This window comes from Physeter macrocephalus, chromosome 18 (assembly GCF_002837175.3).
Source record: "Physeter macrocephalus isolate SW-GA chromosome 18, ASM283717v5, whole genome shotgun sequence".
Taxonomy (NCBI): Eukaryota; Metazoa; Chordata; class Mammalia; order Artiodactyla; family Physeteridae; genus Physeter; species Physeter macrocephalus.
In genome coordinates this window covers 32,138,654-32,164,054 of record NC_041231.1, presented here as the reverse complement: position 1 = coordinate 32,164,054, position 25,401 = coordinate 32,138,654, and the positions used below count along the sequence as shown (strand labels likewise).

At 41.1% G+C, this 25,401-nt stretch overlaps 1 protein-coding gene across 4 annotated transcripts in view; it reads left to right on the top strand.

Moving 5' to 3' along the window:
- Nucleotides 1-25,401, top strand: part of PTPRG (protein tyrosine phosphatase receptor type G) — a 761,444-nt gene that overhangs the window by 446,242 nt on the left and 289,801 nt on the right. For all 4 annotated transcript variants that reach the window (XM_024124118.3, XM_024124116.3, XM_024124115.3 and 1 more), the window contains one exon: nt 2,936-3,084. In XM_024124118.3, coding sequence (XP_023979886.1) covers nt 2,936-3,084 — 149 coding nt within the window. The remainder of the gene's footprint in view (nt 1-2,935; nt 3,085-25,401) is intronic.

Sequence of the window (25,401 nt, the reverse complement as noted above, 5' to 3'; positions counted from 1 at the left end):
CAACTAGAGAAAGCCCGCACGCAGCAACAAAGACCCAATGCGGCCAAATATAAATAAATAAGTAAATTTTTAAAAACCTTTTTTTTAATAAGTAAATAAAATGGAGCTCTGCCTGAAAACGGAGAGTTGCACCTGTGTGGTTGCCCTTCTGTGCTGCCGCATGAACTCCGACCGCGTCTCCAGAAATTATTGGTAGTTGGGCAATAACCCACATTGACTGTGTGCTTGCTGAATTTCTGGCACTGGGTTAAGTGCTTTCTGCGTGCGATCTCCTTCAGGCGTCAAAACAGCCTCACCAGGTAGGCCCTGTTATTGCCATTTGAATAATGATGGAAACCAAGACACAGAGAAGTCAGGTAACTTGCCCAAGCTCACCCCGCTGTTAAGTGGCAGAATGAGATTCTAACCCAGGTCCGTCCGTCCCGTGAGCTCATGGCCTTTCCTATATTCTGTGCTCCGCAGCAGCTACCTTTGGTACATTTTGTTGTGAAACAGAGCGGTGTTATCAGTGATCATCAGAAAAGTGTTGCATGGTGGCTGGGCAAGTTGTCTCTTTCCCGTGTTATATGTAAACAAAAATTTCAGCCGCTTTCGGAAGGTGGGGGCAGTACGTGCATGTAGTGTGCTGTGTGCTCTAGTGAGAAATACTGTAAGATGAAAAATGAGATTAGTGTTTCAGGTTGTACGGTTCCCTAATTGTGCTTTTAATTATTCATGTAAAAGAAGTAAAATGACCCCTGACAGAGACATAAATGATTTAGGTAAAATCAAATATTTATAAGATGCTGCGGAGTCCCTGGATGATAGTAACAGATGCGCTCAAAATTCTTTGCCTTCATCCTTTGGATGCAAAATGTTATGGATAAAATCTGTAACCAGCTGAGAGTAATCAACAGTGTTAAAGACAATACTGAGCCAATTCATAGGTATTTGGGCTTTGGAACATTGGTTTAACACAATAGTTTGTCTTCTAAAATATATTGTATTCTAGGGATCACCAAATGACAACCCCTCCTGCTAGTTCTTAGGATTTTTAATGGTTGGAAAAAAATCAAAAGGAGAATATTCCGTGACCTGTGAAAATTATATGCGAACTTTAGTGTGGATAACTAAAGTTTTATCGGAATATAGCTTCACCCATTATTTACATATTGTGTTTGGCTGCTTCTGGGCTACTAAGACTAAGTTAAGTGGTTACAGCAAGGGCCATAGGACCCACAAAGCCTTTAATATTTACTGTGTCACCTTTTACAGAAAAATTTTGCCAAGCCTTCTAAACCACGCCTAGCACACAGTAAAGGAACGTTCCATAGCATGTTCAATCAGCATAAGAAACACTTGCTTTTATTTCATTTTATCCTTTAATTCTCTGTCCCAGTAATTGAATGTTCACTGTATATTTTTCAGAAGTTGAGAGAAAACTGCCTTTTGAATGCAGTAAAAAGGGATTATTACAAGCAGGGTTCCGTCACTTGCTCTTTTTTTTTTTTTTTAACATCTTTATGGGAGTATAATTTCTTTACAATGGTGTGTTAGTTTCTGCTTTATAACAAAGTGAATCAGTTATACATATACACATGTCCCCATATCTCTTCCCTCTTGCGTCTCCCTCCCTCCCACCCTCCCTATCCCACCCCTCTAGGTGGTCACGAAGCACCGAGCTGATCTCCCTGTGCTATGCAGCTGCTTACCACTAGCTATGTTTCCCTTTTTACAGAGAAGTGCTGAAACTAATTGCACTTGTTTTAGAAATGGGTCATTAGTCTAGTCCCTGTCTTTTATGGAGACCTAATTTTCATGCAGGATTTCTCTCTAAGGCTTGAACTGGCATCTCTTTAGGAAGAGGAGACAATGAGGATATGAAAGCTTTTCCCTGCCTTAAATGAGCTTAGCTTCTGATCACAGGCCATTTAGTATGTTGGTTGGCGCATTGATCACAGGCCATTTAGTATGTTGGTTGGAGCGTCACGCGTATTCACCAGCCAATAAGTGTTTGTTAAATGAATGAATGAATTCACTTTAGACAACGACAAAAAAGGCGGGGGGAATGTATGACTTATAAAATAAAATCTCTTTTTCATCCACTTGGATATTACATTCCTTTTGGAAAAATAATTTTTCCGGTAGTATAAGTCCAAGTTATTTGTTCTTGATTTCTCTTTTCCATGTTTCAAGGAAGAGAGATGTGATTTTGAAATTTAGGGTTTGAATTGATTGAGGTTTTCTGTTAAGGACTTCTATGTGTTCTTCCGGATGGGCTAAGCAAAATTTTCTTATGCTTAGAATTAAAAGAAATAGTAAAGTAAATCTACTTATCTGCAGTTATTTGAGTGACTTAATGAGTAGAATTTTCACTATACTTTCCTGGACACCATTATCAAATATGAAGACATTTCCCAATCCCAGCTGTCTTCCCACTGTTATTTCCTTAATATTGGTAGAACCTACAAATTTTATTTCCTGACACCTTGCTTAAGTTTTCTGATCAAAGAAACATGTCTTCTGCGTCCAACTTATATATATATTTCCCATCTCATTCCAGACCTTGAATCTTGGGATAGCCCCAGGAATCAGTGTTTAAAAAAGAAAAATAATTTTGATCATCAAGCAGATTTAGGAGACCCTGATTCAGAGCCACTTACTCTATCATTGTCTGTTTTTTGTTTGTTTGTTTGTTTTTCCAACTGTGAAATGGTTAAGAAATTCTGAGACCATCCTCTGGGAGTTTTCATGAGTTAGAGTCAGCTGGCTCTTGAGAGCATTCTGCAGCTAGAATGTGCTAATTTATTCAGACTAATGTTTTTGACTTGCTTTCTAACAGGTATATGGGAAATAATTCCCATCATGTAATCATGAACTTTTATTTGAAGCCGCAGGAGAAATCTTTCAAGTGTGGTTTTGAAACTCATTGTTGTTTCCCTTCTGCTTTACACAGTTGCCATCCTTCTGAAAGACGACTATTTTGTCAGCGGTGCTGGCCTGCCTGGCAGATTCAAAGCTGAGAAGGTGGAATTTCACTGGGGCCACAGCAATGGTTCTGCAGGCTCTGAACACAGCATCAACAGCAGGCGGTTCCCTGTGGAGGTGAGAGAAACTTGAGATGTCAGGGGCAGCTGTGCTTTGGGTCTTGACATTAAAGAGATGCTTTGTCTTCACCCCCAGTCGTCTTGCAAATCAAACTTGTACCGTCCCTGCCTTTGTCTCTGGAAATCTTTTATATACAGCATGACCGCTGGATAGCCATCCTCAAGTTCCTAATCTTTGTTTAACTGGTGAAGCGTGTAGAAGTCGTGGACGTCGTGGTTTGAGTAGACTCACCCCTGGTAGATGATTTCGGACCCTTGGTTTCATTCGACGCAGCTTCTTTACCCTGTCCTTTCTGAAACCCTGCTTTCCAAAGTGAAATTCCGTACGAAACTCTGGCCACTTCGTTCTCACCCTTTAGAAAAGAGAAAAGGTAACTGATATGTGAAGAGGACTCAGAATCATCTCTCAGTAGGGAAGCTGCTTTAAGGTTTGTGTGCTGTCCACACTGTTGAGAAGGAGGCTGTGGCCATTGGTCGTATGACTCGCTGTTAACTTTGCGGGATCGACGTTTTACCTCCTCTGAGTCAGTTTCCTCAAAGATCCGTGAAGAATGTGTGGTGCAGTAGGTCATGTGTATCTTTTCGGTGGCTGAGGGAGGGAGCATGTTTCCAAACTCCTTTTTTAATCTTTGGTGGGGACAACACATCTGTTCCATTGCTAACCTTATTTTTATACCTTTAATCATGATCAGGATGTGAATATTCTTTCTTTGGGACAGGCATATTTGTTGATTGTTTGGGTGCCCACGTGGTAAGCTTTACAGATTTGTAGAAGAACCGAGAGGGTTTGTACCCAAGCCTGTGGCTGTACTCACACATGGAGTGACAGCTCTTAGTGTTCTATGACTTCAGTAAGTCATGAGCTACTTGGGTCATCTGATGAACACTTTCGATCCTCCTCCATAGAGAAAAATACATGTGTGTACACACAGGTTTGTGCATAATCTGTAGGGTTTCATCACTCACCCTCACTCCTCAAGCCCGTTCATGGACCCTTTAGACAACCTTGAACCTTAGGTGAAAAATCCCTTTAAGAGGAGAAAATCAATAGTATTTCTTTGTTTATAGATGCTTATAGTCACATATCGATTTGTTTCTTATCCATGATCGCCTGAGAAACCAGAGATCACCATTCTGAGAAAGTGCTGCATGTTTTTTTCTTGTTGAGCTGACAAATTCACAGTATCAAGAATTCTTCCCATATTAGGATTCCTCTATCCTTGGGACTTCCTGTCTTAGTCACAGTAAAGTTTCTACTTAATGGGCTCTCTTTCTCCTTTTATGTTGAATGAATCATTTCTTAGAAATCTTAGCTTGATTTGTAATTGGAAAACTTGATTCCTAGAAGCCAAGTTGATCAGATTTTTAAGTTTGGGGTTTCTCTTTTGCTCCTGCTGGCCAGTTCCCATTGACGGTGTTGCTGAAGGGAAAATTTGTGCCTAGCTAGCTTTGCTCTAAAGCTTCTTTATCCGAGAAATGGGTTGCCGTTTGTTTAGTTAATGTTGTTCCGGACAAAAGACCTGTACTTGAAAGTTTGAAAACTTAATTTGGCAGCTGCTTTGAAAAAGAAAAACTCTGGAGGAAGGAACTGGGAACTTCGGCCTCATTCGTAATCACAGTCCCTAAAGCCTGTCTCCTCCTCCTATTTGAGTCTGGAAAAATGAATAGACTAAGATGCATATTCTTTTGAAAACTTATTACTTTAAATGCATTTTGTTTTTTACTCAAAGACGGCCATGAAATTCTGAAACTAATTAGAAATGGCAGCTACAATGCCCAGACTTTTTTTTTTTGCGGCACGCGGGCCTCTCACTGTTGTGGCCTCTCCCGCTGCGGAGCACAGGCTCCGGATGCGCAGGCCCAGCGGGCATGGCTCAAGGGCCCAGCCGCTCCGCGGCACGTGGGATCTTCCCGGACCGGGACACGAACCCGCGTCCCCTGCATCGGCAGGCGGACTCTCAACCACTGTGCCACCAGGGAAGCCCCAGACTTATTTTTGACCAGGCTATTTGAATTTATTTCTTCTAAGTCATGTCAGATGGTAAGGCTGCCTATATTAATTGGGTGCTTCATTGAAGCCCATCTGGTTCATAGCTTGTTGGGTTTTTTTTCTAATGTGATAAAGATGTTAAATTACTTAGTGGTTGTATTTGGAGGAACTTGAATTTCAGAGATCAAAGGTAACGGGATCAAATTTAACTTTAAAATATGCACAGAAAAGTTGCTCACTTTTGCGGAAGACATGTCTGTGATATGTTGAATTGTTTTTTTTTTTTGAGTTCTTTATTAACACCAGCTCTCCCTGAGATTTTTACACTGTTTGAACATCTCAGACTTGGTTTATGTCTTTCCACATAACTACACTGCTTTTCAAGAAATTAAAATGAAAGTGAGAAAATTATAATGTACCATGTAGTAATTTATCAGCGTTGGGGACATTATTTGTTTTATATAGAGTCCGAGAAGAGTCACTGTGGAAGATTGGGATGGGATTGGTAGAATACAGCATTGGTTCCCAACTAGAGACAGTATCCTCCCCCTCGGAGGACATTACGTGTTTTCTGGGGACGTTTCTGGTTGTCACTGTTGTGGGCGTTGATATGCTACCAGCATCTTGTGGGTAGAGGCCAGGAATGATGCCCAACAGCCCAGTTCATAGGCCAGCCCCACCACAAAGAATTATCCAGCCAACACGTCACTATTGGGAGACGCTAGGGTAGAGAACGCAGTATGTTTAGTGGAATCCAGCCTTCCTTTACTCATGTGGCATCATTTGAGGTAGATTCAAATAAAGAAGACTCATGGCAAAGTTGTTCCATCCTCTTGCAGCTTTTGGAGAGGAAATGTACCTTGCTTTATGGGTCAGAGCATTGCTAGTCCTGGTTCCTTTAGATTCCATTTGGGATAAAGTCATGACCTTGGGTATTTTACCAGTTCCCTGGGTGCTCCAGTGCTGCAGGTTGCATTTTAAGCATATGCCCCACAAGACTCTGGATCTGCTCCCTGAGGGTAAATTGCAACAAACCCAACTTTGTAGGTTTTGCTGCTTCCCAGGAATTCTTTGAGGTCACCTACAGCACCTTTGTACACGTTCAGAAATTAAACGTCTCCACACTTTCCTGGCTGAAATCCTGGACTCAGCCTTGTAGTTCCTATACTTAAAAACATCCAGTCTAATAGAAAAATAAATGTCCTTGTGAAAACGAAACAAAAGTCTTTCAATAGCAGCGTTCTTTACAGCTCAGTTAAAATTAAAAAAGAAAGTTGGAATCAGATGACCAGGCTAGAAGACTAGACCCACTTTGGATCCTCAGAGGCACTCACCTCCTATTATTCAGCTTTATCTCTTGTGTAACAGCAAATTTTTCTTGAGTGCCTTCTGTCCTGTGGGTGCTGGGTTACAAAGCTGAAGAAGAAAGGGAGTCCCGCCCTCAAGATATTTATACTCTAGTCATGACACAGAAATTGACCAAAGAGTCACATAAACAGCTGTGTAATATCAGTTGTGATATAGTGTCTGAAGGAGAGGGACATTTTGTCATGAGACAGAAGACCTTGGTGGAGACAGATATTTATTAAGGGGGAAAAGATTAATTGGAGCCTGCCGATAGAACAGGGGTGTGCAAAGGCCCTGAGACAGGTGATACGTGGTACATTTAAGGAGTAAAGAGAGATCAATGGGGATTTTGATAGGTAGGATAATACCCCTCCCCCCAAAAATGTCCACTCACTAATTCCTGAAAATTGTGAATGTATTTATTACTTTACATGGCAAAAGGGACTTTGCAGATGTGATTAAGCGTCCTTACAGTCAAAAGGCTCAAAATAGTCCTGTGATTAAAATAGTAGTCCTGTTTGAGTTCTTCTGTGGCCCCTCCTCTTTGTATCCTCTTTGTATTATCTGTCCAACCACAGTTACCTGTGACGGCTACTACCCTATCCTAAATATTTTAAAAAATATTTTTAAATAAGGGTTCATGTAACACTAATAGGAATTGAATCATACGGTATTTCCACTAATAACTGACGTTGGAGGTAGTGCAAAGAGAAACCTTCAGTTAAAACCCTCTGAGAGCTCCATTAAGGTAGAGGTTCATTGCATGCTTGCTGTCTGAGCTAATTAAAATCTTGTTTATTACAATAAGAGATCCAGGAGTTGTTGATTCAGACTTACTGGTGCTTTATGAGTTGAAGTCCTCAATAAGCTTAAATGATCCAAATTAATTGTGTGTGCCCTTTCCAGTGAAACTCACAGCTGGTTCATTTCAGCTCAGTTTAGAGCATCTTAGCAAGTGAGTAGAAGAAAATACATTTTTCCTAATATATACCATGCACACACTACCATATGGTACAGGTCTGCAGTCCCTTAGCTGAGACCCTTGAGGCCAGATGTTCTAGAATTCGGAATCTTTTTTAGAAAGGCATGATGGTGCATATGCCGTGTATATTTACAGAAGACACATAGTGGGGTCTGGCACTATACCCCTTGAATACAGTCACATTTCTGCAGCATGCACATGAATATTCACACTAAGTGGGAAATATCAATATTCAACATAGCTTCACATCTCTCCACATCAGATTTTACTACTGAATTAGTTTTTGCACCATAAATATCAACAATAACAGAACACCTTTGATCTTGGAGGCTTTTGAGATTTCATAGTCACTGATAAAAGATTTACGGACCTGTGTTTTAAAAACTGGGTCCATAGTGTGGCACCGCTTGTTTATGTTCCAGAGAGCATAGGTTATGACCACCCATGACACAAGCACACTGAATTATTTGTCTCCCTGCTGGGCTGGATATGTCTGGGTACTACTCTCATCCTGCTCTCTGCTCCGTCCTGGTATTGTACAACATTCTTAGTCAAAGTTAAGGTTTGTCCAGGGGACAAAAAGTGGCTAGTGTTAGGCTGAACTTGTTCTGTGATTGGTTCGCATCGAACATTCTGTTTGAGCCTGCAGTTGCCTTCAGTATCCACGTCTGTGGGTATGTTACCTTCACCTGCTCTGTATTCCCTCCTTTCTGTCCAGCCCCTACCTTCCTACCTAGAGTCAGACTAATGATTTGCTTATCATTTTGTGAACTGGGTCTCGGCTCCTCTTCCAGTGCTTGTGTCACATTCCGGTTAGATGGTTGTCTTGCACTGGACCCCCTGGGTTATGTCCAGGTGACCTGCATCCGCCTTCCTTCTCCCAGGTGGGCTTATGCACTTGGGACACACGCAGAGGCCTCACCCCGTGTCACCCTCTCTCCACGCACGCAAGCATGGCAGGTACTGCGCACCTCGGATGTGGACCGATCCAGCCAGGGATCGAGCTGCCACACTGAGTCCTGGCTTCAGTGGAGTGACATTGTAGAACAGGACTAAGGGGGATGAGTGCACTTTGCCTGGTGCTCTTTCGTGTATCCCCGCTCTTCTGCTGGAAATAAAGGTTGCCGTATGACACGCCTTCTTGAAGATTTGCTTTATGCATTGGCATACAAAGGCTTTTAGAAGTCCTCCACTGAGGAGATCTGTTTGACTGTATTTAAGTCAGTGTTTTTCCAAACTCACGTGACCAGTGTAAGTATTTTAAAAACTATAAAACCAAGAAGGCTTGTTCACATAACAATTGTTTGGTGTCTCTGAACTCAGTACTACCTTGCTTTGTCATTAGAGAAAACTAATTGAAGGAAGTCATTGTCATTGAAGGAAGATTGAGACATTTTCTATTAAAAATAACTTTTGCGGGCTTCCCTGGTGGCGCGGTGGTTAAGAATCCGCCTGCCAATGCAGGGGACATGGGTTCGAGCCCTGGTCCGGGAGGATCCCACATGCCGCGGAGCGGCTGGGCCCGTGTGCCGCAACTACCGAGCCTGCGCTCTAGAGCAGTGAGCCACAACTACTGAGCCCGCGTGCCGCAGCTAGTGAAGCCCGCGCGCCTGGGGCCCGTGCTCCACAACAAGAGGAGCCACCGCGATGAGAAGCCTGCGCACCACAACGAAGAGTAGCCCCCGCTCGCCGCAACCAGAGAGAGCCCGCGTGCAGCCACGAAGACCCAACGCAGCCAAAAATAAAATAAATTAAATAAAATAAATTTTAAAAAATAATAACTTTTGCAATATCACACTTTTTCTTTTGGCCTGCCTTGTACTTTAGGTAAATTCCTTCAATTGTTACAGTTTCTCTGAAAAGTTGCTTTGTGCACAGAGAGTCCTAAGTCGATAGAGCTCAAAACAGGGCCTGGTTTCCTGTCCTGCCCACTCGTGGAACATAGGAAATGTTAAAGAGATTGTTACCTGGTCATCTAGTGTTGGCTATTCTGTGGTGTAGCCAACTGTGTTTTTCTCTAGAGGGTTCCATCAAATGGCAAAGGAATTGGTTGGAATTTAATTAATGACTTTATTGAAATAAAGATTCCATTTAAGAGCAGAAAGTTTCATCCTTAACTAGGGAAATATTTAATTTCCATCTGGCTGATTTTTTTTTTTTTTTTTTTTTTTTTTTTTGCGGTACGCGGGCCTGTCGCTGTTGTGGCCTCTCGCGCTGCGGAGCACAGGCTCCGGACGCGCAGGCTCAGCGGCCGTGGCTCACGGGCCCAGCCGCTCCGCGGCACGTGGGATCTTCCCGGACCGGGGCACGAACCCGTGTCCCCTGCATCGGCAGGCGGACTCTCAACCACTGCGCCACCAGGGAAGCCCATCTGGCTGATTTTTGATGTGTATGTCCTGTGTTAATTAAGAAGAACGTTTGCGGAGGCCCCAGTAGTTAGAGTATGCTCAGTGGAGAAGTGCATGCCTGACTGTACAAAGCCAGAGAGCAGGTTTCGTGAGGCGGAAGCAGCCTTGGTCCCTTTGTGATGTCTGACAGTCCTCCTCACACACAGCCATCCTGAGATGTGAACTTGGCTCAGGACTGTTTGACGGTGTGTCTCCAGCATGTGGGGTGCTGGTAACTGATTGGATCATACTGAGAATCTCAGATGAGCAGATGACACTCTCTGAAAAGAAACTTGGTTAAATTGGAGATATCCTCAATATAGAAACTTGAAGACCCCATGGGTGGGCGGGGGGGGGGGCCTTGTATAACCAAAAAGCAGGCTTAGGGGGGCCGTGGTGGTGTTGGAGGGTGGTGCTGGTGTTACCGACTCGGGTCCTTGGACCCGATTGATAAGAGGCCACGTGAGTAATTCAGGCAAGACTCTACTGGGACTCATGCTGAGGGAGCCCAAGGAGGTCAGGCTGGTTCGTTAAATGGGGTGAGGGTGGGGGGCTGATCGGGATGGAGGGGTGGCGTTGCTGGTCTGCCTACCCCCTCGGTGATGCTGCCTACAGCGGTCGTGTGCAATATCCTGCTTTTGCTCTTGCATCTCAGAAATGGCAGTTGGTTTTTGGCCCTTTGGTATCTTATTGTTCATAATCGCCCTGACTGGGACTGCTGTATGCATGCAGTCATTTTCTAGACCCTTATCGTTTCTTTGAATTTTGTTACTTGAGGAGACGTTTGTCCCAGAGCAGGCACTGCGGTAAAGGGTCCCAGGTCCCAGCCTGTCTCCCTGGTGGTTGTGATTGTAACATGCTACTGTAGGCACCATTTAATAAGCGTTACCTATGTCTGGAATGTTTCAGATCTCACCCAGTTCAATTTTCTCACCAGCCTTATGAAAGAGGTGCTCTTATTATACCCATCTTACAGATGGCACAACTGAGCTTCAGGGATGCTGAGTGGCTTGGCTGAGGTTTACTGTTAGTACTCCAGAATCTGGGTTCCTCTGACTCCAAAATCTTAACTAGCATTCATTTTATTTGATAAGTTATTTCATTGTTTTTCTTGTCATCACTATAGGTTGTTTTTAGAATGACCAATGCAGTAGAAATAATTTTGTTGTGATCTTAACCACTGTTTATCGTGTAACAGGAGAGGGGGGAAAAAAAAAAATCAAAGGGCTTCAAATGTTCAAAGATGGCTGAACCAGTAGTAAAACATACAAAGAGGAGAAGTAAAGGGAACAGAAAATGCCATCAGCTCTTTGGGTAGAGATACCTGTAGCAAATACTACACATTTTATCTGGCTTGACCACTTCAGTCTATTTTTTATCATGTCAAGAGCAACGCTGTCTGATAGGAAATAGAATGTGAGCCATACGTTGTAATTTAAAATTTTCGGTTAGCCACCTTACAAGAGGTAAAAAGAAAGACGTTTAATAATTCATTTTATTCTATACAATTTATATTATACAATAATAATCATTGTTACAATTTTAATCATCTATTATTTTTACCCGAATACATTAAAACTTTCTATTTCAACATGTAATCAAGATTAAAAGTTATTACTGAGATATTTTACTTTTTTTTTTTTGTACTGTCTTTGAAATCGGTGTGCATTTTACACTTAGAGCAGATCCCGAGTCAGACTGGCCGCATTTCAGAGGCTCAACATCCACATACAGCTTGTGGCTCCTGTACCTGAAATGTGCCAGACTTAAAGGTTCCAGATCTCAATAACGAAATTTAGATAATATACTAGCCAAAAGACTAACAGAAATTCTCTAAGAGGAATCTTTATGCTGAATCTGTGGTAATTTTTATACTTTTTCTCTTCCAACAGAAACAATATAATCAGTAGTTCACTTTTATATTGGAGTCTGACTTGGTTGTTGGAGAGCCTTCCCCTGGATGTGATACAGGTTTTCTCTTTTTCCTTTATAAGCTTTCAGGTTGTTTCCCATTATTTATTTTCACAACATGCGTTCCTGGGGCCCTGAACGCTGTTCTTCTCAGAATCCATTTGCAGGCTGAGGAAGCCACATAAAGCTGGCTAGGGAGACCTTTGTGCCCTGAGGGCAGGGATGGACCTCAGGCGGCCAGATCAGATGCATTGTAAGTTCAGGTCAAGAGGATTTATGGGCATCTGGCTCAGAAACACACCCCACACCTCCACTTTTCTTTTGTCCTGTCAAAATTTGAGCAGGAAGGTTTCAAGCCATCTTAAATCTAAAGCCTTTAGGAAGTTCTCTAGTGCCAGCGTCACTCAGAAAGGACAGTTGGAAAGATTTATAAGGAATAGAAAGAAGTCAAGATTGAAAGGAAGTCTATTTCCTCTCTCTCCTTTAAATCCCCTGCGTAGAATTTCAGAGTGCCCCACTTTAATGGGATGGGAATGGATTCCTAAACCTTCGTCTCCGGATTGTATGGCCTGGCACTGTGTGCAGCACAGGTATTCCTCTGGGTACATTTCCTGCGATATACGGAGACCAGCTGGGCAAAGTCACCAAAACCCTATTTTAGTTAAAAAAATAAAATTTTATCTCTTAAATGTTTGAGGATATCTTAGAAGACAGGGTTGTAAAAAAAACTCAGGTTAATACATGAAAGATACTTGGGTTAATGGTAAAATAACTTCTAAATCCCAGCTCTTTCTATACAGATAGAGCTTGGATTTTTGAATTTCCCTATTAAAACCTTTGCTGCATTGGTTTATAAAAAGTTCAGTATGCAGGGAACCTTCTTAATTTATGCCTCATTGTTCACCATTCTCTGATCAAGGAAGGCTCCGAGTGAAAGAAAACCCATCCCACGATCTTCTGACATTTCTCAGCCTGACTCTGCCTTTGAATTTGCCTGTCTCTATCTCTGTCTTCTTTTTTCTTTCTCTTTTCTCATCACTTTAGTTATTTATATTTATTTTCTGGCAGCGTAAGTGTGGGCTGAGATATCATAACTATACGTAGGTAGCGCCCTTAGAAAAATATACCCTTGGTCTGTTTTCTAGATTCCTGTTAGTGGGTCTCAATGCTCTGTGTAAAAAGTGATCTGTCGTCAGATATGTTTAGGAAATGCTGCATGATATGTCTTCCTCTTATAGATTGATAATAAGCTAACACGGTAAAACTCTTGAGAAATATTCCAGTAGAGAAACCTGCATAATTTTCATTTAACTGGGAGTCTCCCAAGCTCGGGTGACCATGGAACTCTTCTTATTTGTAACTCCTGTGAGAGTAATGACGAAGGGAATGAATACACGGGGACATGCAGTGTCAGGTAGTTCCACGGAGAGTCTTCTTCCATGTCTGGATGCTGTCTATATAAATGTTCAAATGACTTCCTTACACTCTTGCTTAGTTTCTAAATTATCGACCGTGTTGGCTTGTTCAGTTGATGAACAGAGCCTTCTCTGCAGGGGACACAAAGTGCCCTGGCCTCAAGGGGACCTTGATTTCAGCAGGTGCCAGGGCCCTGAGGCAAAAGCCTGCCTCTCCTGCTTGAGCTCGCAAGGGCAGAGCGATAGGAACGAAGTCAGCGAAATCGTCAAGGTTCCGATGATATGAGGCCTGTGGACCATGGGAAGCTCTGTGGTTTTTACTCCAGGCCAGATGGGAAGCCCTTGGAATGTTCTCAGTAGAGGAACGGCACTATCTGCCATTTATATTTCAGAAGGATCCTTCTGGCTGCACTCGCACGTGGGGAACAGACGTCAGAAGATGATGATAATATTTCAGGAGAGATGATGTTGGCATGTGCCAGAGATGGGGATAGTGGGAAGAGGTTGAATTCTGGTGCTTTTGAGGGAAGAGCGTATTACTCGAGACGAAGTATGATATTGACGTTATCTTAGAAAGTTGGTATTTCTTGGTTAGGAAAAAAAAACAATTTGAGGAGAGAAAATTGTGGGTCACTGAACAGTCTGTAGTATTTTATAGCATTTCATTCAGTTTTTAAAAATTCTTTTAAATCTCTATGTCATATTCAAATTGTATTTGTGTAATACGTATTATATACCAGTTTTGATTACATACTATATGTTATACACTAGGGAAGAATGTAGCGTAGGGAAATGATTAAACATGACAATGATAAAAACAAAGCCCGTTTTGGAAGGCTTCATTTGAGTTAATAGATGTAAAGTGCTCTCAGCAGGACTGGAACATTCTAAGAGCTTATTCAGTATTCCCATTATTATTATGTGTGAATCCTCTCCTTCCATGAGGCAGCAGATCCTTAATCCATCTGTTTACTTTCTTTTCCACTATGTCCACCCAGGTTTTAAGCCATCACCGTCTCTGACTTTGACCAGTGTTATAATTTCTTCACGGGTCCATCTTGCCACTGCAATAGTCCACTCCTTATCCAGTAACCAAAGTTTTCTTGTAAACACTTGAATTGCATTACATTTTTTTCTTTAAAATCCTCCACCGGTTTCTGATCCCATGTTGAACAAATTCCAAAATCCGACCTCGCCTTGCAAAGCCCTACTTGATCTGGCTCCTACTCCCCGACCCCCCATTTTCACTGACTGCTTCCTCAGTCCAGAATAGTCTCTCCCTGTTTATCCCTTCTCGGAGCTCATTCCTTCCCTGATCCTACCCATTATCAGTTGCACGCTCTCTCCCCTCGCAACTCAGCCACTTGCTTTCCTGTTACCCACTTTCATTTTCTTCACAGCACCTATCACTTTTTGAAATTGCTTATTGATTTACCTGTTTATTTTTTATTTTTTATAAATTCATTTATTTCTGGCTGTGTTGGGTCTTCTTTGCTGCGCGTGGACTTTCTCTGGTTGCGGTGAGCGGGGGGCTGCTCTTCGTTGCGGTGCGCGGGCTTCTCATTGTGGTGGCTTCTCGTTGCGGAGCACGGGCTCTAGACACGTGAGCTTCAGCAGTTGTGGCTTACAGGCTCTAGAGCTCAGGCTCAGTAGTTGTGGCACACGGGCTTAGGTGCTCTGCGGCGTGTGGGATCTTCCTGGCCCAGGGCCCGAACCCCTGACCCCTGCATCGGCAGGCAGATTCTTAACCACTGCGCCACCAGGGAAACCCTGTTAACTTGTTTATTAACTCACTCCCCCTCCCCCACCCACGTATGCTGCATGTAAGCTTCTGGAGGAGAGAGGGGTCTGTCTGTCATGTTCACTGCTGCATCGGCTGCTGCTGGATACTGTCCAATAAAAGGGTGAGCAGTAATATGTCTGAAGAAACCAACATCCTCATATTGAATCTTCATCTTGTCCTCTCAGTGGTTCAAAGGGTAAGGGAGTCTAATCCCCAAGAATAAAAAGTTACAATTCACTCATAAAAAGGACATTTAAAGAAGCAGATCCTCCCCTCAAACTACCTCTTGTATTAAGGACGTGAAAGACCCAAATAAATTAGTTACTCCCAGATAAACACATTCATTCTGTTGCCTCATGCTGCGAGGCTGAGGGTGAGTGGTGCAACTCAGAAGAATGATCTTTTTCAGGTCTGTTCTTCCAGAGTGGAGCTCTTATATTAAGAATCGTTACAGCTACAAGACAGATTGTTCCAATTAGTCAATGAGGTCCAGGTTTTTGAGAGCTGTTAATATGTACATGAGCAATTACTGTAGCAGAGTTAAAAGGCGTGCCTTCGGGAATTTTAGATTGAGATGATCAGTTTCATTCGTGAACGAAAGCAGGAGCCCTGAGAATTAAGTGCTGCATTCCTCTGCCAGCTCATTCACTAGAGTGTTCTCCAGTGCCCAGACCCAAGGGTTATGAGGTTGCCAGGTTCCTCTCCTCTGCCCCACTCTCACCCTGTCCCAGACCAGTGCCTTCCTCTGTGTTCACTGAGACCCAGACACTGTGATGAGCATTTGGAAATTTCATAGTGAGTAAGATAAGCAAGCCCCTTGACTTCAGGCCACCTGAGAGACTGAAGAGAAGCAGAGAGAAGCTCAACTGGAATTTACATCAAAATTAAGTGGGCATTTTAAAATTTTCCAAAACCAAGTTCAAGTGATTTCTACTCATTCCTAATTAATAGTAAATGAAAAAAAACCAAAACTAAACAGAAAAGCTTGAGTGAATGTCTGTTTTTCTACGTTCCAATAAAATGCTGTGTATTCCTCCTGTGAACACCGTGCCTCTCCCCTGTGCTCAGATGCTCACATGCTCTATCTTCTTTGCAGAGTTTACTAAAATCCTGTGACGTAAGCAGGCACTGGATTTGGAGTTAAAAAAAAACAAGTGATTTGTAGAACCTGGGGGTGATGCACCCCCCCCACTTCCAGTAGGCCAGTCTCTTTGAATGGTTGCCCATCAGCAAGTCAATCTCAAAGGTGCCTGAAATCCTGAAGTTCCTCCATTTGAGTTAAGGTATTGCTGCCTCTTCAAATGCTAATATAAAGAAAAGAACAAAATGTGAGTTTTATCTCTTTTGGACACATTAGTAAAACTCATCAGATCCCACTCCTTTGGTAGCTAGCAAAGAGCAAGGCATCACTTGGAATAAGATGCAAAGGCGCTGGTCCAGTGGGACTCCACGCTTCCAGTGCAGGGGACACGGGTTTGATTCCTGGTCGGGGAACTAAGATCCCACATGCCACACGGTGTGGCCAAAAAAAAACAAAAGATGCAAAGGAGGTAAACGCTGAGCAAACACAGGTGGACACCGCTGGGTGAGACCCTTCCTGTGGGAGAAGGAAGGACTAGATGTAGTGTGATTGAGGGTGTGGATTGTGGGGAGACACCCAATCCAGTAGTAATTAGATCTGGCCATCAATGAGCTGGCCTCATCTAGAGAGCAGATGATTAGATGAACAGTGGGGTGTGGAGAGAGTGTGAGAGTGGGTCTTGATATTTGTGAAGGGAGTCTCATTGAAGAAAAAATCAACTTAGTCTTTGGGAGCCCAGAATGGAACCAGGACCAACAGAAGCCGACTCTGCTCAAGAAACTGGTTACAGCTCGGGCACAGCACGCAGGCCAGCAGCAGATGCCATCCAGGGCCTCTTCCGCTTCACATAATTCAGGGGAGGTTTTTCAGAATCAGATTCCCACAGTCCCTCCAGGGACCTTCTGAGTCAGGTGTCGAGAAGCAAAAGCTATTCCCCCCTAGTTCTTCCATCAAAAAACAGGGCCTGGGATAATAATGATGGTTAACTTCGTAAAAAGTACTTACTGTGTGTACTTAGAGCACACTCTTCACACATTATGTCATTCAGTCATCACTTATTAAAAACATCTTTCCAGGGGCTTCCCTGGTGGCACAGTGGTTAAGAATCCTCCTGCCAATGCAGGGGACACGGGTTTGATCCCTGGTCCAGGAAGATCCCACATGCCATGGAGCAGCTAAGCCCACGCGCCACAACTACTGAGCCTGTGCTCTAGAGTCCGCGGGCCACAACTACTGAAGGACGCACGCCTAGAGCCCGAGCTCCGCAACAAGAGAAGACACCGCAATGAGAAGCCCGCGCGCCGCAACAAAGAGTAGCCCCCGCTCGCCGCAACTAGAGAAAGCCTGCGCACAGCAACAAAGAACCAACGCAGCCAAAAATAAATAAATAAATTTATTTTTTAAAAAAAAATCTTTCCATAAGAAAACAGCAGTTAATAATCAGTATCTATTCTTCTGATGAGCACAGCAACAAAGAACCAACGCAGCCAAAAATAAATAAATAAATTTATTTTTAAAAAAAAAATCTTTCCATAAGAAAACAGCAGTTAATAATCAGTATCTCTATTCTTCTGATGAGAAAAGTGAGGTAAGAGAGACATCCTGAGAGACATCTCAGTAGAGCCTGAAGTTGTCTTGGTAGAAATCATCTAAAAAGCCTAGAAGTCTGAGGTTAGATGCCAGTTTCTGCTGATCCCAGAATGACCCCTGTTATCATTTTGATCTGTTTCCTTCCAATATTTGCCAGGGGTTGAGGGGAGTATAAGTATAGTCAGTATCAAGGTGAATACAATCATAGCCTGCTTTATCACTTCATGTATTGTGAATATTTTCCATATTTTGAAATATTTTTCACTCCTTCAAGAAAAATTTAATTTTCTTACTTGTCCTAGCTGCATCCTACCAGTTTTTCGTAATTAATGCATTTTACTTTAAGATCCAGGAAAAAAAATTAACAGAACAATGAGTCTAATTTAATGTCATTTCTGAGACCTTTTATTTCTAAGCAGAAACAAGTACAGGGGCAACATATTGAAAGCATAAAAAATAACTTTTTCTCAATATGCAAATAGTTTTGTAGTCTTTTGATTTGCAAGATAATATATGTTCATTATAAAGTAATTCAAACAATATATGACTTAAGAAGAAAGGACATGTTTTTCTTGCAAGCACATAGCTCTCTAGAAATGCCAGTATGCTGTGCATAGTTTTATAGGCTCATTTGCACTCGCTAGACGAGGGAAGTCTTCCATTGTCAGTAAGTAGCTGTCTGCATCATGCTATGTAAATGCTGCAGAGCTCAGATTCTGAGGAGATTACTGGGGTTCAAATCTCATCACTGCCACTTAGTAGCTATGTGAGTTTTGGGCATCCACTTAACCTACTCCTTTATCTGTAAACGGACAGTTAGTACTAATATCTATCTGACGAGAGTTTTTGGAAGAATTTAAAGTATCATATTTACAAAATGCTTGGTTTAGTGTCACACAGTAGGTGATAGATAAATGTTTGCTTCTCCATGGTGTGGATGTGACATAATTTAGTTTAGCAATGCTTTGTTGATGGCCATTTTAGCTCTTTCCAGTTTTCCCTGGTATTAACGTCACAGCTATGTAGAGCATATATTTGGGATAAACTCGGGTTCTCTAGGGACCAGCCATGTGACATGTACATGAAAGGAATTGTCCTAAATGCTGTTTGACTTGTTGACATTTGGGAATATAAACCAACATGAGTCAGAACTGGCTTTTTCAAAACAAGCCGGAAATCTCTGTTAGAAAAAGCTCGAATCTCTGCATTTATATGGCTACTACCCTTCTTATGTAAAATGTACTTCACAAATTACTGGTGGGCTAGAATTGGTCATCAGTTGGGTTTCATATGCAGGATGTTTAATCTCAAAGCTCAAGTCCTTTGTGTTACAGCTCACTCTGCCTTTACTTTCATGAATTAAGAATATTCAGGATGCTATAGGAAAAGTTAGTTTGGTGTTATATCATGTGGCTTTATATATATCTTTTGAAAATGTCTGTAATAATAATAATTACTTTCCCATACCAGAATGCAATATAAGAGTTCCTAATACAGGGCTAATAAACCTCCTGAAATTGCATGTGAAATTTTGTACAATTAGGTGTGTTTTTTTCCTTTTTTAATCTACTGCTTCATTCAGACTCTAGTATTGTTTTCTGATCCTCTCTCCCCATCCCCGAAATAGTAAAGAATCAGGAGAGGAAGGAACAGATTTTTTTTCTATAGGACATTTGTCTTTTACTCTCTAATGGATAGAATATATAAAATTTACATAAAATTTTATTCATAACCTCATTAATTGTCTCATGAATTTTCTAGAGTTCTGAAAACTCACAGTGAAGGCTGCTATAAGTGATTATTTTACCACCATCCAACGGGCAGGGACCATCACTGTCTCATTAATTTCTGTAGCCTCAGTGCCAAGCACAGAACATTGGACATCGTAGGTGACCTATTTAAGTATTTTGTAAAATAAAAGAATGAATCCACTGCTCTTTATCTTTTAGTTTAGACATATAAGGAGTCTTCCAGCTCAGGTTCACAAGAACTAGCTCACAAAACGTCTCTTTTAGTCAAAGCTATTTCTTGGTGGTGCACCAGAGTCAGTATTGATGAGGATTTTGTTTTGACATCATACTGAGTGGCAGGCACGATGCTTGTCGCCTTCCATTGGCTCAGGAGCGGATGGAAAGTTCAGCAGGTCTTACCCAATCGGCTTTGTTCAATATAAGTAGATTACAGTGTGAATGATGGAGGAGAAGATGAGGACTGGCAGAGAGCTGGAATTTGAATAGGAGGTTCAATTTTTTTTGACATGTCTAATGTTATTATGAATGAGGATGGAACCCTGGTTTTTGGTGATAGGTAGAAAGATTGGCTCTAGGATTGATAGAGCCTTGGGTGGATTAGTAAATCGATTTGCTAAGAACTAGAATGATACACCTTTTGGGTCTGAAATTCACCTAGCAAAAGCTTAAGGTAACAAACCTAGTGGCACTAGTGTTTCAAAGGTATTTTGTACATAAGCTATAAGTGGCTTTTCTGTAGAACTATTATTTCTACAGAAATAAAAGCTGGTATTTTCATTAGTAAAAATGGGTAATGGATTTCTTGGTGATATATTGCTTATCTGAAGTCTTTCTTGGCTGTTCTTTTTAAAAAAATTTGTTCTTCAGCCTTCTTATTGCACATGTATTAAAATAATACGATAAATAAATTCAAACAAAAACGAACTCATTACTTAAGAAGATACTTCACTAATTAATTAAATTTAACCTCCAGGGGCTTCCCTGGTGGCGCAGTGGTTGAGAGTCCGCCTGCCGGTGCAGGGGACACGGGTTCGCGCCCCGGTCCGGGAGGATCCCACATGCCGCGGAGCGGCTGGGCCCGTGAGCCATGGCCGCTGAGCCTGCGCGTCCGGAGCCTGCGCTCCGCAATGGGAGAGGCCACAGCAGTGAGAGGCCCGCGTACCAAAAAAAAAAAAAAAAAAAATTTAACCTCCAAAGGCTGCAGTTTAATTTTACTGCTATATATGCTGTGGTTAAATTACCTGTTCTAAACAGTTTAATAAAACAGAAAAAAACAATAATAATACCTATTATGTGTTCAGTAAATTATACTTTTATGTTATATTTACATGCAACCCTGAATCAACCTGATATAAATATATATATTAATAAGCAGATATTGATACCTTCATAGTCCTAATGAAAACATCAGGAAATCAGAACTTTCCTTTGGCTAAAGATGTAACTGATCAAAAATAGAGTTACGATGACATTTACCTCAACTGTCCATTAGCACTAGTAATACAAAGGTATATTTCTCCAATGTGTAGCTATTTGGAAATTTCAGCCAAAGACCCCTGACTTGTCCAGTTCATTTTACATCTTCTTGCTGGGCTTTCTTCAACCATTTTTATTCTGATGTTATTAGTAAGTGGTCCATCTGGTTTGGAATGTTTCTTATTGCCATGTGTTTCTCCAAGTATTATTTTTAAACATATATTACTTTTCTCTTTTCACCATCCTTATTTACTTCTATGTATAAGAAAAAAAATCATTTCCAGGCTAGATTACCTAAAATAACTAAGCTTTCTGAATTCTAGATGTATCCAAAATCTGCCTTTTTTTTTTTTTTTTTTTTTTTTTTTTTACAAATATGGAAACCCAGGAAGACATCATTTTGAGATCCCAGGGACAACTTTGGCAATGCCAAGTCTTGGCATATGAAAAGGTTCAAATCCTGGTCTATGGTAAATGTCAAAGAAGGTACTAGAATGTAGTAAACCCTGAATAAATATAAGTTTTTAAAAATACTAACAAGATTACAAGATATTGTGCAATAATCCTTCAAGAACAGTGTTATGAACCATATTCCTAATGGGGAATACTTAAGTCTTCAATGAAAAGCGTATCTGAGGACCTGTCATAATTGTCTTCACAGATATGGAGAGGTTCAAAGAAGTCTAGCTTTGATCATTACTGGAAAGATGAATGAAATAAGGCTACTGACAGAGTGTCTTTTTAGTGGTACCAACTCTTTCTAGACACTCATTGTCATCCTTTTCCAAGTCCTTTTTGCCTTAATTCAGTACTTTGGTTGAACTCAACCTGGTGGTGGTAATGAATGAATTTCTTTCAAGTCGCTGTTCCTGATCCCCATCTCTTCACTTTTCCATGATGTAATTAATTTTCGTAATAGTTATAATGAAAGTTCACTTTTTTATCTTTGTGGTATTTTTAGTACTAGGAAAAAAGTATAGAACATATACTTTTTATTGCCAGGCAACTTCCAAAAAACATTTGACTCTGTTGCTATCATTAACTATTTTTGATTTTACATTCCATCAAACTTACGGAAACAATACTAGAGTGTGAGTGAAGAAGCACTAGATTAAAAAAAAAAAAAGACACCTAAATGTACACTTAAGCGGAGATGGAATGGAAACTATGCTCAAGTTAGAGTTGATCTGAGTTTCATCAGCTGCGTGTGGATTTTCTAGCTTATTTACTTCTCTGTGGAATCTTTTTGACCATTTCACCATTTGTTCCCCTTTATATCAAGTGGGTATTGAAGAAAGAAAGTGAAAAGTTTTGGATGCAAGTCTTTCTTCTCTAATCCCTAACGTGTTATCTGATAGGTAAAGGTTCATCAGTTAATGAATGGATTTAAACTTGGTAGATCTGATAAATGCTTTAGACTTGAATTCATATTACTGGGTTTAGCATCATAAATAGGACTTTGTTTTGTGTCTTTTGACATGAGATTTTTCTCTTTGCCAGTATCAGATAATGGGAAGTTATTTACCATATTTTCAGTAATAGTGTGTCTTTAAAAGCAGGTTGCTAGCTTTGTCGTTTTGACCTGACCTTAGCAATTTCCTGCTGTTTATTGGTATGAGGGTTATATTTCTGGAGTGTGAAAGTCATGCTTGTGACCCCAGTTAGAAGGGAGACATTTCTGTAATAGGCTGGCAGGTAGACCAGAAGGCTTTCATATGTGGGCAGTGAAGTCAGAGTTAAACACTGTAACAGGAGGTGGGATGAAGCACTAGAAATTATTAACATGTGGTGTTTTAGCTGTCACTACCCACCTCTGTGCTTAAGAGAAGAACTTGTAAAAAAAAAAAAAAAATTATAGGTCTGAATGTGTGTGTGTGTGTGTGTGTGTGTGTGTGTGTGTATAATATAGCAACACATATCGTTGATGCAGATGTACTAATGTTACTATGGGGAACTTTGCTTTACATTTCGCTTTGGCATTTGAGAATTCAGTTTTGCAACCTCGGCAAAAGGACTGGGAATGGCTCGGAGAATGTTTGGTGGTTGTGTTCCTCTACCTATAATTATTTTTTAGGAATTCTTGATTCAGTACAGTGGAAAACCATTGTTCTATTTCTTTTCATGACTCTTTTTCCTTTATTTTAGTAACCAAATTTTCATCTGTATTTTTGAGTTGATATGACCTGGTTTTAGGACTTCAGAAGGGATCCAAGTTTTTGTTTTGACAGACATGAAATGTAACCATTCTCGAGTAATTTTTTCTCTTTGAATTCTTTTCATTTGGTCTCAATTATTCTTTTTTTTAAAAAATATTTATTTATTTATTTGGTTGCACCAGGTCTTAGTTGCGGCTTGCCAGCTACTTAGTTGCAGCACGTGGGCCCCTTAGTTGCAGCAGCAGGGCTCGTTAGTTGTGACATGTGAACTCTTAGTTGTGGCATGCATGTGGGATCTGGTTCCCTGACCAGAGGTCAAATCTGGGCCCCCTACACTGGGAGCAAGGAGTCTTATCTGCTGTGCCACCAGGGAAGTCCCCTGGCCTCAACTGTTCTAATGGTTTTTCCCTTTAGTATCTACCTATCCTTAAAGATCATCAAGGTTCAAAACAACTCCCTTTTGAACTAATGTGAAAAGTATAAATATTTTAGCATTAAGGCACAATAAAAACTAACTTGATTGGAAAAAAATTGTTGTATAGGCTATGTATAGACTTCAGTGATAACCTGACTAATTTTGATCAGAGTTACAAGAGAAAACCTTAAACAGTGTCTTCCTCAAGTATTGGCTTTTAGAAGGCAAAACGATTTTTATATTCTTCCTCATATTTTACTGATATGTTTCTAATCACAAGATTTTCAAAAGGTTAATAGAAATTGCAGTGCTTTATTGTCATGATGCTTAAATGATTTCTTTTTCAATAAAGCTTATGTTATTAAAGAGAAAAATGATTTTGCAACCCATGCATTAAAATATGCAATGCCATCTGTCTTAAGGCTTGGTTATCAATGGTGTAAGTGAGGCCAGTTTATTTCTCATAGATTTACTAATGTCATTGCATAAATAGCTGTTAGGGAATTGATCTCTTAGGGTGAAGCAGCTTTTATCACATGCAAGAGTTTGAGGATAACTGTATTAAGCATGGGCCTTTGATTATTCTTAGTCTTTCCTGGATACAGAGGTTTCAGAACTTCATGGTTAAAGATTGAAAATGCAAAATTTCTGACATTTAAACATTTTTTACATTAACTACTAGTCTTTGATATTACTTCCTAGACACGTCCTTTTGTTGCATGACTCTTGACTTTTCTGTGACTCAGTAAAGTACTATGGTTACCATACCATGGCCATCTCCATTGTGTTCATCTCAGAGGCACAAATAATAGTGTGGTGAGTGAGCGCATAAGATTTGAAATCAGACATGTGTGCCTGGGTTTGAATGCCAGTCCCTTCACTCCTACCTGTATGACCTGGGCAAGTAACTTGACTTCTGCAAGCCTCAGTTTTCTCGTTTTAAAAATGGGTATGAGGAATTCCCTGACAGTCCAGTGGTGAGGATTCTGCACTTCCACTGCAGGGGGCCTGGGTTCAATCCCTGGTCGGGGAACTAAGATCTCTCAAGCTGCGTGACATAGCCAAAAAAAAACACAACTGGTTATGAAAATCCTACTTAGAGGATTGTTGTACAAAACAAAACAAATGTGTTGATGGTACTTGGCAGGGTGCCTAACATAGGAGCAAATAAATGGTAACAATTATTATTATTATTACTATTATTATTATCTGCTCTGATTATTACTACTACTGAGTCAAAACAAGACTTATTCAGAGTAATCATTTAGAATCAGCATACCTATTGTATTCTCTTGAGGAAAAGGAAAAAAATTTTAATTCTATTTTGTTTTGTTTTCCTTTTGTTATAGTGTTTTCCGCCCAGTGGCTATTTAAAAGGGTAAATTGGAGATGACGCTGATTCTGTTCACCCAAAATGGTTTCTCTACAAAAGAGTAAAAAAAAAAAAAAAAAAAAAAAAATTCACCAATGAATAGGGCAGAGAAGACCTCCCTTCTGGGCAGATCTAGCTGCGAAGGACATTGTGAGGGAGAGGGCATCTGTGTTCCGTCCACTGCCTCTCTGTCCCCAGAACAGTCCTGCCTAAACTGGCCTCCACCGTCTAGACTTTATTCTGGTCATAGAAGGTGACTGGCAGCTTCACTCCTATTTGCCAGCCCCAGCATGCCTACTGCCACCCCGTCCCCTCTGCTAGAAAATGCTGTTTCTACCCAATGGGCTTGTGTCAGAGGAAATCAGTTCCTCAGACACCCACTCAGCAGCCATAGTCTTCGATGTTCAGGATCCTGGCTGAAAGCAAGTGTCTGCTGAAAAATAATTTGTCCCTTACCTGAAAAAGCCTCTATGCCGTGCTAAATCTAATTTCTCCAAATATTTTTGAGTGCCGACTCCTATTTTAGGCCAAGCAGCTGACATAAATTTACCTGTAGGCTAGCTTAATCAGATTTTAACCTAGTCAGAGGCCTAGCCAAAGAAAGAAACTTACTTCGTGAGCAGAGATTTCCAAATCTGTCAAAACACGTGCCCGAGGGC